Source organism: Dysidea avara, chromosome 1, assembly GCF_963678975.1.
Source record: "Dysidea avara chromosome 1, odDysAvar1.4, whole genome shotgun sequence".
Classification (NCBI taxonomy): Eukaryota; Metazoa; Porifera; class Demospongiae; order Dictyoceratida; family Dysideidae; genus Dysidea; species Dysidea avara.
In genome coordinates, this window is record NC_089272.1 from 53507105 (window position 1) to 53520943 (window position 13839).

Genomic DNA, 13839 nt, shown 5'->3' on the forward strand with positions numbered 1-13839 from the left:
ATGATACAGTTTATTATCTGTTTCCTTGGTATATAGCTCAGCTCTATCCATACAATCAAGGACAATTGTGTGCAGTTAACACTACAACAGGATTAGTATACACAGAATCCTCTACTAAGGGTGGAACATATGAAGTATTGGATAGTGTGAATTGTACTGAGTACAAACTCAGTCCTAACAATGATGCTAATTCTGGTGAAGTGATACTATCTGTACCTTTACCTGTCTTTGAGAAAGGCTACAGAAATTTAATTGTGAGTATTCACAATTTTGTACAAATTAAATCTACTACATGTAAACGTACATATCATGTCATTATATTAAACACATTGTACTATAAAACTATCCAGAAGGTTCTTTTTTATTAATGCAGTAATTATGTTTAAGCTTATTGAGATTTAGCAGATGTCTATCATTTTTTCCACTTCATAGCCTACCTACATACATGCCTAACAACAATGTACATTACAGGTCAATAAAAATGGATTTATTTCTTTTAAACAATCATTTAATCATCTACGTCCTACCAGATTTCCTTTGGAAAGTGTAGACATCATTGCTCCTTTTTGGACTGACATTGATATAAGTGAGAGTGGAAATGTGTTCTTTAAAGAAGTTGTTGACAATGAAGTGTTGATGACGATCACTGATGACATTAAAATAACCTATCCAAGCTTGACTTCATTTAGAGCTTACCAGGCCTTCATTGCAATTTGGGACAATGTCAGCATATATAACCATACTACCAATAATCAAGAGGTAAATAATGGATAACTGTTACTTTAAAATTAGTGTGTGAATAAATAGTACTGCTCTCAATTTTATTGCTCTGTAGACCAATGCACACACAAGTTTATGGCAGCAAATTTAAGTGTCAGTAGATAATATTTTCAGTATACTGTTACTTTTCTACTGTCTAGCACTGTACTCATCATAGTGGGCTGAAACTTTGGTAACCAATTCCATATACACTGTGGATAATACAATCTATACAAAAACAGCCAAACTGTGAAAAAGGGTGCAGCCCCCAAAAGTCTGGGTGAAAAAAGATGTGAAATCAAAGGTGGCAGCCAAGAAATGACTGAGATGGTAGGTTAATGGCAAAAAAATTAATAATTACAATTCAAGTGAATTTATGTTGCCTCCTCCAAGTTTCACTAGGATTCAGCACCAAATTCACCTGAATTGTTGTTATTAAAATTTTTGCCATTAACCTACCATCGCAGTCATTTATTGGCCACCACCTTGGATTTCACATCTTCTTTCACCCAGGCTTTTGAGGGCTGCACCCTTTTTTCACAGCTTGGCTGTTTTTGTATAGATATCACTTCTTTTTGTATTTGTATACTCCAAAGCCAGCCTGTGGCTAGCTTTGGAGTTTCCTTTACTTGTATTTTTCTTTACTGCAGAAAGGAGAAGACATTAAGAGGATATTTTTATAATGATGCATGTTTTCTACAAAAATTAATATGAAAATTATTACATTCCATCTATCCTACAGGTAGACTTGCTAGGTTGTAGCAGAAATCTCTACAAGTTAACTTGTATGTATACTGAGTGACTTCCAATGTAGCTGGACTCTCTTCAGAATGACTTGCTGTAGCTGAGCTATCTACAAGGTGACGTGCTTGCAGCTAAACTCCCCACAGGGTGATTGTTTGTAGCTAAACTCTCCACAGAGTGATTTTTTCTCTACCAGGTGACTTGTTTGTAACTGAACTCTCTACAGAGTGACTTGTTTGTAGCTGAACTCTCTACAGGGTGATTTGACCTCTTACCAAGTGACTTGCTTGTGGCTGAACTCTCCAAAGAGTGACGTTTTTGTAGCTTAAATCTCTTCAGGGTGACTTGTTTAATACTGAATTCTCTACAGACTAGCTTGTGGCTGATTTCTCCACAGGGTGACTTGTTTGTAGCTGAACTCTCTACAGAGTGACTTCTTTGTAGCTGAACTCTCCTCAAGATGATTTGTTTGTGGCTAAATTTTCCACAGGGTGATTTGTTTGTAGCTGAAATCTATACAGGGTGACTTGGATGTGGCTGAATTCTCCACAGAGTAACTATTTTATAGCTTATTTCTTGTAACTGAACTCTCTACAGGGTAACTTGTTTGTGGCTGCAGTATGGTAAAGAGAACTGGTCCTGTAGAGTCAGAAGACTTAAAGAAATTGCACATGCTCACCCAGGCCCACCCTTGGCTACACCACTGAATGAAAATTTGTAGCTGAAATCTAACTTTTTTGTAGCCAAATTCTCCACAGGGTGGTTTGTCTGTAGCTGAAAACTCTACCATGTGACTTGTTTATTACTGGGCCAGTGGAAGCTCTTAGTGGCTGGTCAGGCAACAAGCCAGGTAATGATTCAGGGATTGTGATGAGTGTTCGCATGCCGGGTCTTGGGGCATGCCCCCCCAGGAAAATTTAGAATTTTTAGTATTTGTAAACCACATTCTGAAGCAATTTTAGCACTTTAAAAGAGTTGATTTTAAGATATTGCTTCATACATACACTGACTTTTGTAACTTCCCTAGCTGTCACACAACCTTTCTGTATGTTGTAAAGTTTAATTTTTTTCATACAATTGATCAGGTTTTTACAGGCTTTGCCTTCTTACCTGTACCCCCAATAATAATAATAACCTACCTCTCAGCAGAGCTGGAAGACATCCACCGTACTGGTCATCATGTGCTTCGATCATTAGACACACGAATATAATGGAGGATATATGAGTGGTAACGTAAAGTCGGCTGCACATCCTTTTACTGCATTAAAAGTTAGAATGGTTGGTGTCTATAAATTAGTGTATGTCATGACGACATAACTACTATATGTAGCTACCTTATTAGTGTGTAGCTATATTAGCTTAGCTAGGCATGCACTCACATGACTGTGAAAATTTGCTACAACAGTGGCCGTAGTGGCCGTAGTGCTTCCACCGGCCTTGCTCCATAGGGTGATTTGTTTGTAGTTGAAATCTCTACAGGGGCAATTATTTGTCTGTGGCTGCATTCTCCACAGGGTGATGTGTTTGCAGCTGAACTCTCTATATAATAGTTAGACGTCAAGAACCAGGGTTCTACGGGATTTAGAAAACTCGAAGGCCCTGGGCTGTAGCGCCAGAGCGCAGCGAGGGCGCTACTAAGGGCCTGAGGGTTTTCTAAATCCCGTAGAACCCAGTGGTTCTTGACGTCTAACTTATTTAGACTACAACTCGTTATTGTACCTTGAGTTGACAGCTGCTTGTAAATGGGAAATGTATGGCTAATTGCTAGAAACAAGCCCTCTACACCTCCCTACATGGCGGGACCTCAGCGTGGCTGTTGCTACCCGTTTAAACGCCCATGCGTTGCCAATGTTACAGGCGCGTGCTATGTATCGAAGTACTGGACTCAGCGACTGGACTACAACTCATTGTTGCTGTTGTTGTGCCCCGACAGCTGCTTGTAAGCAAGTAATGTAGTGTTGATTAGTACAAACAAGCCCATTATACCTCCCTCTAATTCAGTAGGGCTGTTACTAGCCATTTAAACGCCCATGCGTTGCCAATGTTACAGGCGCGTAATTATCGTGTTTCGTATCGCCTCAGAGCGTGGTCTCTATTGGACATGACCGTGGCTCTACGAGATTTAGAGACCACGTTTTCAGCCAATCAAATTTCAGTATCAAACTTGTTGTAGTCTAAATACTGGTAACTTGATTGTGGCTCAACTCTCCCTGGGTGATTTGTTTGTAGCTGAAATCTCTACACAGTGACTTGTTTGTAGCCGAACACTCTATGGGTACTTTTTTTAGCTGAACTCTACAAGTGACCTTTTTCTGACTCATTTCTACACAAGGTGACTTATTTGTAGCTGAACTCTCTAAAGGGTGACTTGTTTGTAGCTGAACTCTCTACAGGGTGATTTGTTTGCAGCTGAACTGTCTTCCTTGTGACTTGTTTATAGTTGAACTCTCTACAGGGTGACTTGTTTGCAACTGAACTCTATAAGAGGGTGATTTGTTTTTGGTACTAGTTAAAGGGTGACTTGATTGTAGTTGAACTCTATTGGGTGACCTGCTGTTAGCTGAACTCTCTACATAATGATTTGATTGTAGCTGAACATTCTAATACAATGACTTATTATGTAGCTGAATGTTCTATTAGGGTGACTGCACTATTAGAGTATCTCTATCATGCACTTGCTACAGCTAGTTTACTTTCATAGTGTAACTCAGTGGATTTTAATCTGATTCTTTGTAAACCACTGAAAGATCATTTTATCTACCTCTCTACCTGTTTTTCAGCTGATTCCAACCTGGTAGGTGTGGTAAGTAATACTTTAAAATGTTTTTTATTTACAAAACTTGATTGTATACTTTTTACGTATTGTTGGCATTTTTGTTATAACTCCATGACTGTTAGTACAATTTCTCATAAAAGATTTGCACTACGATGATTACTCCATGTAGAGTAATTACCTAATATAGGATGGGCTCCAAAATTGGATGCGATTACTCAAGCTATAACAGGAATTTTAGAGAAGTCTTTAGATAGTTCAAGGCTGTGGGACTTTGGACACCAAGTATCAGTTTTCTCGGCTTCTTTGTCTCGTGGCAGCAGCCCTGCAAAGTTACTTCCGATCAATACATATAATCAGAAAATAGTCAATTCATGGACACCCACTGTCCAATCAACAGTTTTATATTATCTTTAAGTTGTAGAACAGCTCATCTACTTTAATATCCCTAGTTTATTCAATCAAATCCTTTTAATCACAAATTACAAATGAAATAAAATGAGATGTCACTGGAGTAATAATCCCACCATGAATTTAAGTGAACGGAAGTATACGGTATTTGTTAAAGTATACTGTACACATTTCCTGTAAATGTATCTCAAACTACGTATACTTAATCAAGTTTCCATATACTTAAATTTATGGTGCAATTATTACTCCAAAAAAATTATCACTCCAATGAAGTCTTGTTTTATTTGATTTGTACTTCGTAATTAAAAGGATTTGATAAAATAAACTAGGGATATTCAGAAAGTGGATGAGTTGCTCTACAGCATAAAGATATAAAACTGTTGATAGGATGTAAGTGTGATTTGTAGACAGTGGATGTCTGTGAATCCACTGTTTTTTTTCTGATTATACATATTAATTGGATAAATTTTTTTGGAAGGCTGCTGTGAAGAAATGAGGAATCCGGGAAAGCTGATACTTGGTGTGTGAACTTGTACAAACTTGACCTAGGTGAGGATGTATAAAGTATTTAAATACTGTAATCCATCTCTGTATAATCATGTGTCCAAGGTGAACCCATCCGATATTAGGTGAATTCCTCTACATACCAATTGTGAAGTCATTCCTTCAAGTGATTTACCCTGTGGCCATGACAAAGTATCAATATCGCATTTTTCAAGAATCATTATCACATTTTTTGAACATCGTGTATGTTCTTTATCCAATTTGTACCAAATTTGGACTGTAAATGTACTACATTACGTTCTTACAGATTTGAAGAAAATCGACTGAAGCAGGCGCAAGTTATAGCATTTTTTCTAAGTGGAGCAAAGAGAAGATAAAGAAAAATACGAAGAAACTAAGATGAATTTTGAAGGCGCATATCTCAGTGATGGCTTGGCAGATTCAGCACAAATTTGAAACCGGAGGTGCCCCACCCTGAAGGAAGTTTCCACAGCAAAAATGGTTAATTTCTGGAAACAACATTTTCTTGGTTACTGTAAAATACACACTTGTCTGTCGCACATCCACTCTGGCTGTACTTGGCCACACAATACATTATCATGTGTGTTAATAATAAGAAATGGATGATATCCGTAATGATGAAATTTGATGTCACAATTAACAAATTGGCCATGTTAGTGCATGGGCTTCAGAGACTTTGGCACACAGTATTCAAAATGAATGTTGTCTGTAATTTTTAAACATGAACAACTAAATAATAAAGGTAAGAAGTACTACGTGTACTGTGACAGTGCAAAACATGTTCCAACAAGGAAAGCAGACCAAAAATTTTAAATTTGGACACAAATAGGCTTATTTGTATTGCATTATATACCATCTAATCCAAAACAGCCAAACTGTAAAAAAAGAGTACGGCCCTCAGAAAGGCTATGGTGAAAAAAGATGTGAAATCTAAGGTGGTGGCCAAGAAATGGTTGTGATGGTAGGTTAATGGTAAAAATTTTAATAACAACAATTCAGGTGAATTTGGTGCCACTTGGTCTTGACACAAAATTCACCTGAATTGTCGTTATTAAAATTTATACCATTAACCTGCCATCACAGCCATTTCTTGGCCTCCACCTTGGATTTCACATCTTTTTTCATCATAGCCTTTCTGAGGGCCACACTGTTTTTTACAGCTTGGCTGTTTTGGATTAGATTTCACTTCTTTTTGTATTTGTATACCCCAAAGCCGGCCTATGGCTGGATTTAGGGCTTTATTTTTTCTTTACAACAGGAAGAAGAACAGGATGAAGCAGATTTTAAATACTTTAACTATTTCAGATTTTATCAGTAAGTGTACAAATTATATATATAATACAAATACACACATTTATTACAGGTTAATTATTCCTATAGATAACTTGTTTGCAGCTGATCTCTCTACTGGGTGACTTGAAATGTAGCTGAACGCTCTACAACGTGATTTGTTTCATACTGACACAGGGTTACTTTGTCTGGCTTATCTCTCTAAAGGGTGATTTGTTTTTGTAGCTGAACTCTCTACAGGGTAATCCTTCTAGCTGATCTCTCTACAGGATAACTTGTTTGTAGCTGAACTATGTGCAGGGTGATTCTTGTAGCTGAACTCTCTACAAGGTGATCCTTCTAGCTGATCTCTCTACCAGATGACTTGTTTGTAGCTGAACTCTCTACAATTTAACTTCTTCTAACTGATCTTTCTACAGGGTGATTTGTTTGTGTTTGTAGCTGAATTCTCTACAGGGCGATTTGTTTGCAGCTGAACTCTCGACATGGTAGTTTCTTTGTAGCTGAACTCTCTACAATGTAACTTCTTCTAGCTGAACTCTCTACAGGGAGACTTGTTTCTAACTGATCTCTTTACAGTGTGACTTGTTTCTAACTGAACTCTCTACAGGTAATTTGTTTGCAGCTGAACTCTCGTACATGGTGGTTTCTCTGTAGCTGAACTCTCTACTAGGTGACTTCTTCTAGCTGATCTCTCTACAGGATGACATGTTTCTAACTGAACTCTCTACAAGGTGATCTTTTATTAGTGGAACTTTCTACTGGTTGATTTGTTTGCAGCTGAACTCTCTACACGATGGTTTCTTTGTAACTGAACTCTCTACAAGGTAACTTCTTCTAGCTGATCTCTCTACAAGGAAATTTGTTTGTAGCTGAATTCTCTACAGGGTGATTTGTTTGCAGCTGAACTCTCTACATGATGGTTTCTTTGTAGCTGAACTCTCTATTAGGTACTTTCTTCTAGCTGATCTGACTACAGAGTGACTTGTTTGTAGCTGAATTCCCTACAGCATAACTTGCAATGTAATATAATTGAGTAAATTAAAAACGCAGCTGAATGCTCTATTAGGGTGACTGTTTTATTAGAGTATCTCAATCTCGCATTTGCTACACGTAGTTGCCTTTCAAATCATAACTCAGTAGTTTGTAATCTGATTCTTCTGTACTACTGATAGGGCTTTCTATGATGATCATTCCAACTACCTACTGATTTTCAGTTCGTTGCTCTAGTGGTTTGTCTGGTAGACATGAAAACTAATAGTTTTTATTAATAAAAATCGATTGGGTAATTTTGACACAGGTTGGGTTTTGTGTCATATCTCCATGGTCTTTATCCCAATTCCTTTCAAACCACAAAAAGGCACTCCTACAATGTTTGCTCCATCTACATATCAATTTTCAACTGATTCCTCCAAGAGGTTTACCCTGTAGGCGTGACACACCTTCGACCTTATTTTACGCAAATAATTGGTCATAACTCCGTGAATGTTAATCGGATTCCTACCAAAGTTGGTACGGAGATCCGCCTTAATGAGTCCTTTAAGTGTGCCAAAGTTTAGCCTGATTTGAGTACGCATTCGTGTTTTATGGCGGATTTTGCGAGGTGTGCGAAATGAAAAAGATGCATGAAAAAAAAAACGAAGAAATTAAAATGAAAGTTTGTTCACTCGTATCTCAGAAATGGCTGGAGCGATTTTCTTCAAATTTGGTATGTAGATTCCCCTAACTGGCTGACACGTCTCTAGCAAATTTAGTTCAAATCGGATTAGGGATCACAGAGCTACATAGGTGTGACAATTGCGTTTTCTTTCTTCCTGTCAGTAAATATACTCACGGTGTGGCATGCCAGCTTCTTGGGCCGCACGACGCACTACTGTGTGTCTTGATATGCCTCACCTTCACCCTTTTATGAATTTATAAACACTATCATAGGGAAACACCATCTCGCCCAATACCTCCCTGTACAAAGTCCCCACACTACAGTGACCATTTTGTTTTGTGACATCATAGATAATGCATGAAATGTAGCTAACTGCATCATCAAGAAATGTCATTGCAGATATCACTCATTTGGAAATCGTGCTAACTATATTTACGTAGTTTTTTGCTGAGATGGTCATACCTTATTATAAGTTTTTTTTGTTGTAAATAAACAATAACTTGTGTTGTGGCTTTTGACACATAAATTATATAAATATCTGATTTGCTAAATATCAATTCATGCCATGTTTGATTTTTTTTATACAGCAATTAACGTTTCAGGCAATTCTTGCAACAAATGGAAGGCACACATTTTCATTGTTTTTGTACCAAAGTAAACACATTTTAGGTGAAGTGTTATCATCAATCAGTCTAATGAACACACATGTTGGGTACAGCATTGGGAAAAAATACATGATGAATTCTGTAAATGCTGCGAGAGGTCATCAAATATTGCTGTCCCATAAACCAAATCAACTAATATTACGTCTTGATAACAATGAAATTGAAGATTCTGGTTGCAATAGTAAAGGTACATATATAATAGCATATTAAGCCGTCCACTATAGATTTAGTTGTACATTCTACCTGTAGGTGCTGCTATTACTGATAGGAAGTATATACCAATCACTGGAGGTGGACTAGTAACAGTTAGTGGACCATGTTATAAACCACAGGCAGCTAGGATACTATGCAAGTTCGAACATGTACAAACCATTGGGAAGCTAACCAGTTCAAGTGTTGGGCTATGTCCATTGCCATTGTTTAGTAGGTTGGGTCAACATGTGCTGTGGATATCTGATGATGATGGGGCAACATTTAATTTTTATACTGTGCTGAATATTGGTAAGCATCTATTCAACTTATGCTGTGCATGTTTCAAGCAACACTTTCTGGACATATATACATACCAGGCAAAATTTTATGGTACTGTATGTCAACATGACTATGTTTTGTTAGACAAATTGTACATGAGAGTGAGAAAGAGCAACTGGTGAGTTTTGAATTACAATTCTAATTATGACAGTAGACAAATTTGAAATGAAGGTATTATTATTAAATCAATTAGTAGAAACTTTTGATCCAACATAGGTTACAGAAAGGCTCATTTCAAGGGACACGGAAGTGGGATGTATGGGCTAAAAGCAGCGTATTATATCCCCAATGTACAGCCTTAAATACATTGACTACATTCTTTATTTCTAACGTGATGGATTAAACAACTGAGTTATTCAGCTTACAACTTGCTACACATAGTTACAGTTGGCAAAACTCACTGCCAAAAAATTGCCCTTAGAATGACTGCCACAAAAATCACTCAGCATTTAAACACTTCAAAGCTATGATAGCTAGGTCCAAGAGTATACAATGAAAATAGGGAGGGAGAGTGTCTAACTAGGATACTTTCAGCCAAAATCACTGGGTAGTATAGAGCATCCACACATTGGTAGAACAAAAGCTTTACCTTATTTAACACATATCAACAGCACTCAACACCTATCAACAGATCTCTATCATCAGAAAAAGTGTTAATTTGTTCAAGGATCATTGTCTATTCAATAATACACAGTGATTTTGTACAGGCTACATTGGCAGTTAGACGCTCTTCCTCCCTATTTTTATTATGCACTCTTGCTAGGTCCTATCATCAAGTTAAATATGATAGAATCACATCACCAGAGTAAGTTGAGCAATGATACACTGTTTTAGCCCTGTAATAATTCCTTACCACATTTAATTATTCTCTGAGCAATGGTGGTAGAATATCAATAAAACTCTATGGTAGGCCCTCAAAATATGTTCAACTACCATGTAAACCATCAAAATAAAGCAAGCTTGATCAACTATTGTTAGTTTTGGAATACCGTATAGCGGGAAAGTTTGGCGGGGATAGAATTTGGCGAATGACCAGTTATTCGCCAAACTAAAACCATCCAAACTTTCCCTTTTAATATCACATGAATTGGAATAAACACACGTCTTGGGAATCTTGAAGTATGAGTTGTTAAGAACTAGGGAAAACTGAGCAGTCAACTCCATCAAGAGAATCTAACCTATTAGATTATTATTATTATTCAAGTCTACCAGTTGGGCACTGGAGGGTTTACACAGAAGGCAGGCAGCCCATACGACTGAGATGCTTCAGATCCCAATGGACCATTATGTAAGGTGATAGCTACCGTCGCCCACCATTGCAGCAGTAAATGAAAAGCTCGATGAAAAGGTCAGCACTGCAAGTTTCTGCCGTATTTCACCATGGAGGTATTTCACTACAGCTACTGCTAGCTGGTCATGTCCATTTCCATGCAGTTTCTAGCTCTCTCATGCAGTGCCCAACTCTTTACCAAGCACGAACACCTTGTATAATATGGAATCCACGGATCACATCATCTGTACAACAAAGCTATGTCTGCTCATCCTCACGGCGTGCTAGTCCACGCAGTGGCATCACCATGATGAAGAATGCTGATATGCGGCTCAAGAAATAAAATTAATTAGTGAAGCGGCGCCGATTCTCATCAATTCGCCAAACTTTTTTTGCCATTTACTTTTGATGGAGAGATTCGCCAAACTTTATTCCCACCAAACATTCCCGCTATTTGGTAGTATGTTCACAGCTGTTGTGGTTTGTATTTCCCATGAAATGATAGTTCACATGACAAGGTTACTGTTGCTCTACAATGAATTCTTTACCACCATTAGCTTGTTCTTTGCGTTTATTGCTGCTGTGTCCTGTTGCTGCATGTTTAATAGTGTTAATCAATGTTTATCAGCTGGTCTGGGATTTAGGTAAACTGCAAACTAAGTATTACAACATAACATACAGTTAATGTTACTTTTAGCATGGGAAGCAATAAAAACTCCATATATCTGAGCATACTTGATTCCTCAATCGTGACCAGTCATCATCAGAAGTATAAACCGACATAATTGTTGAACGGTTCTGTCAATCATAAATGCAGCATAGCTTCCATCCACTACAGTGGGTTCATTGGAGATAGCAACAGTTCAGGAAAGTACTATATGGCACCTTGATTAAGAAAGTGGAATGCACACTCTAAAGTGCTTCTGTGGAACACTGGATAACTTGGTCCATGACAAACCATCCTACAAGTGAAAAGGTAAACTGACTGAAGCCATGAGGAAACAGCTCACCAAATCAGCTATTGCGTGGAGCCAGGAATTAAAATTAGAAGCAATAAAGAAACTTCAGCGGGACTTGGTAAGCATTCCATTACACTGCTATGACTGTCTTTCCAAGTAGTCCTAATTTCTGCAAAGCTGCATAAAAGAATCAACAACCAACCACAACAGGAACAGGAACAACCACAACAACCCGAGTAATCACAACAGCAGCCACCCCTATCTAGCATTGGAGTAACGGCCAACAATACAGTAGAAGATGCTACAAATAACACAATCAGCAGCATCACATCAGGTATAATTACAGTATATCAATACAAGTAATAAAAGCACAACCATGTCACCCTCTTCTTACCCAGGTCTGAATGGTGTCCAGGGGCATAGCCAGTCAATATTTGATGGTTCAGCATAGACTAGCATTAACTGAAGTACACACACAAAAAATACCTCATGTTCATGTGAGGCATTATCAATAATGTGTATGCACACAAGGCCTACAGCTACCTCATCCTGTGCTATAGTGTAAACAAATGCTGCTTGCAAACATTTAAGAAATATATACCTAACTATGTAGGACATCCACATCATAGCCGAACATCACATGACATCAAACTGCTAAACCTACTGTACCACAAGAACCAACAATATAAACAGTTCATCACATGCTTACTTACTACAATCAATTGGCAGAATAGCTTACAGACCAACTACCACAGCTATATCATAGATACTACTGGTACATATAATTATGAAACCCAATTTTACAAACTGATCCAAATCGCACATCAGATAAAATCAAACTAACACCACTAGTGGATTGCCACACTATCATACTACTAGTCTTGACACTCAGCATTACTCCAACTGTTTTAATAGATCTCTTTTCTGGGTGGTGTGGTGAGCTCAAATGGTGATTTCTGGCTTTATGAAGGGCCTGGCTTGGCAAGAATCAGTAGTTTACTGGTGGATGGTCTGATATTGCTGGCCAAACATTTTTTCTGTTGATTTTGCTGCATATCAGTCACTAAGCAGTCAGCACAGTCCGTCTGGGCTTCAATCGTGGTCTGCCTTCATTTTGAAGTCTATCTCTTGCCCACCCCACCATCCCCCACCCTCCACCTCTTTGTGAGCACTCGTGATACTACTTCGCTCATCCAACTGCTCAGATTTTACCTTGTTTGGCAGGAATCTCTACAAATACTGGAAGTGGTCTGAAAGATATTAGGTGGATGCATCTCTTGTGTAAATTTTGTGTATTATGTGCTTGCTATCGTTGGCAAGTTATGCTGACTTGAATTCTTTGAAACCATTTGTCTTGAAAGTTCTAATGTACGATTTGGATCATTTATCCAAAATCCAGTCACATAAAATACCGTATAGCTGGTTATTTTCAAACCAGAAATTTTCATAGGAACAGTAAAATCTGAATTTCAAAGATTTTAATTTCGAAGAATGCATATTTCAAAAGTACAGGTGGATTTCAAGCAAATAGAAATCCGTGTCACAAATTACAAAAATATGTAGAGTCTGCATGCATGTGCTTACCTTACTGATGGAATTGAGGATGGAATAATCCCCACTTTTACACACTGGAAAGAAGACTGAGTTATAAGTGGAGTAGATAGCCACTGGCAAGGCAATCGGCTTGATCAGGGACGACATGGGACATTCTGGATACTTTACTGGCTATTGACGCAGTAATGATACTGTTCAACTGTTGTTAATAATACTGAGCTTAAACTTGTAAAGAATACATGAGCAAATACACGTTGTTCGATCACATGAAAGTACGTTACTTTTACTTGTGAGAATTTATTTTCGAAGAACAACAGGACTTGAGAATTTAATTTTGAAGAGAAGGGCCTTTTCGAAACATCCGAAAATAGAAACCCTTCAAAAATAACCAGCCATATGGTATTTATTACAATAATTAATGCATTTTCTAGTAAACGCCACACCCCTATTGACGGCCACAGGTACAAATTTATAAACTGTAACTATACTGGGGAGACTCTACTGGCAATGCTTAGACATCAGCATTTAAGAAAGCTTGGTCTCACTGAATTATAGCAGCCAATATATATTTTGCGAATCTGGTAAACCCTCGCAACTCGGTTAATCAGTGTACATGACACTTAATAATGACTTGACCTTTCCCTCCATTCCCAGCTCCAGCACACCTCCATTGTATATGTCATTATCAAGACACACGG

General features: G+C 37.9%; 1 protein-coding gene across 2 annotated transcripts in view; it reads left to right on the top strand.

Moving 5' to 3' along the window:
* Positions 1–13839, top strand: part of LOC136268829 (uncharacterized) — a 168288-nt gene that overhangs the window by 132682 nt on the left and 21767 nt on the right. For both annotated transcript variants that reach the window (XM_066064304.1, XM_066064296.1), the window contains exons 11-14: positions 37–254; positions 472–759; positions 8750–9014; positions 9077–9328. In XM_066064304.1, the coding sequence (XP_065920376.1) occupies positions 37–254; positions 472–759; positions 8750–9014; positions 9077–9328 (1023 nt within the window). The remainder of the gene's footprint in view (positions 1–36; positions 255–471; positions 760–8749; positions 9015–9076; positions 9329–13839) is intronic.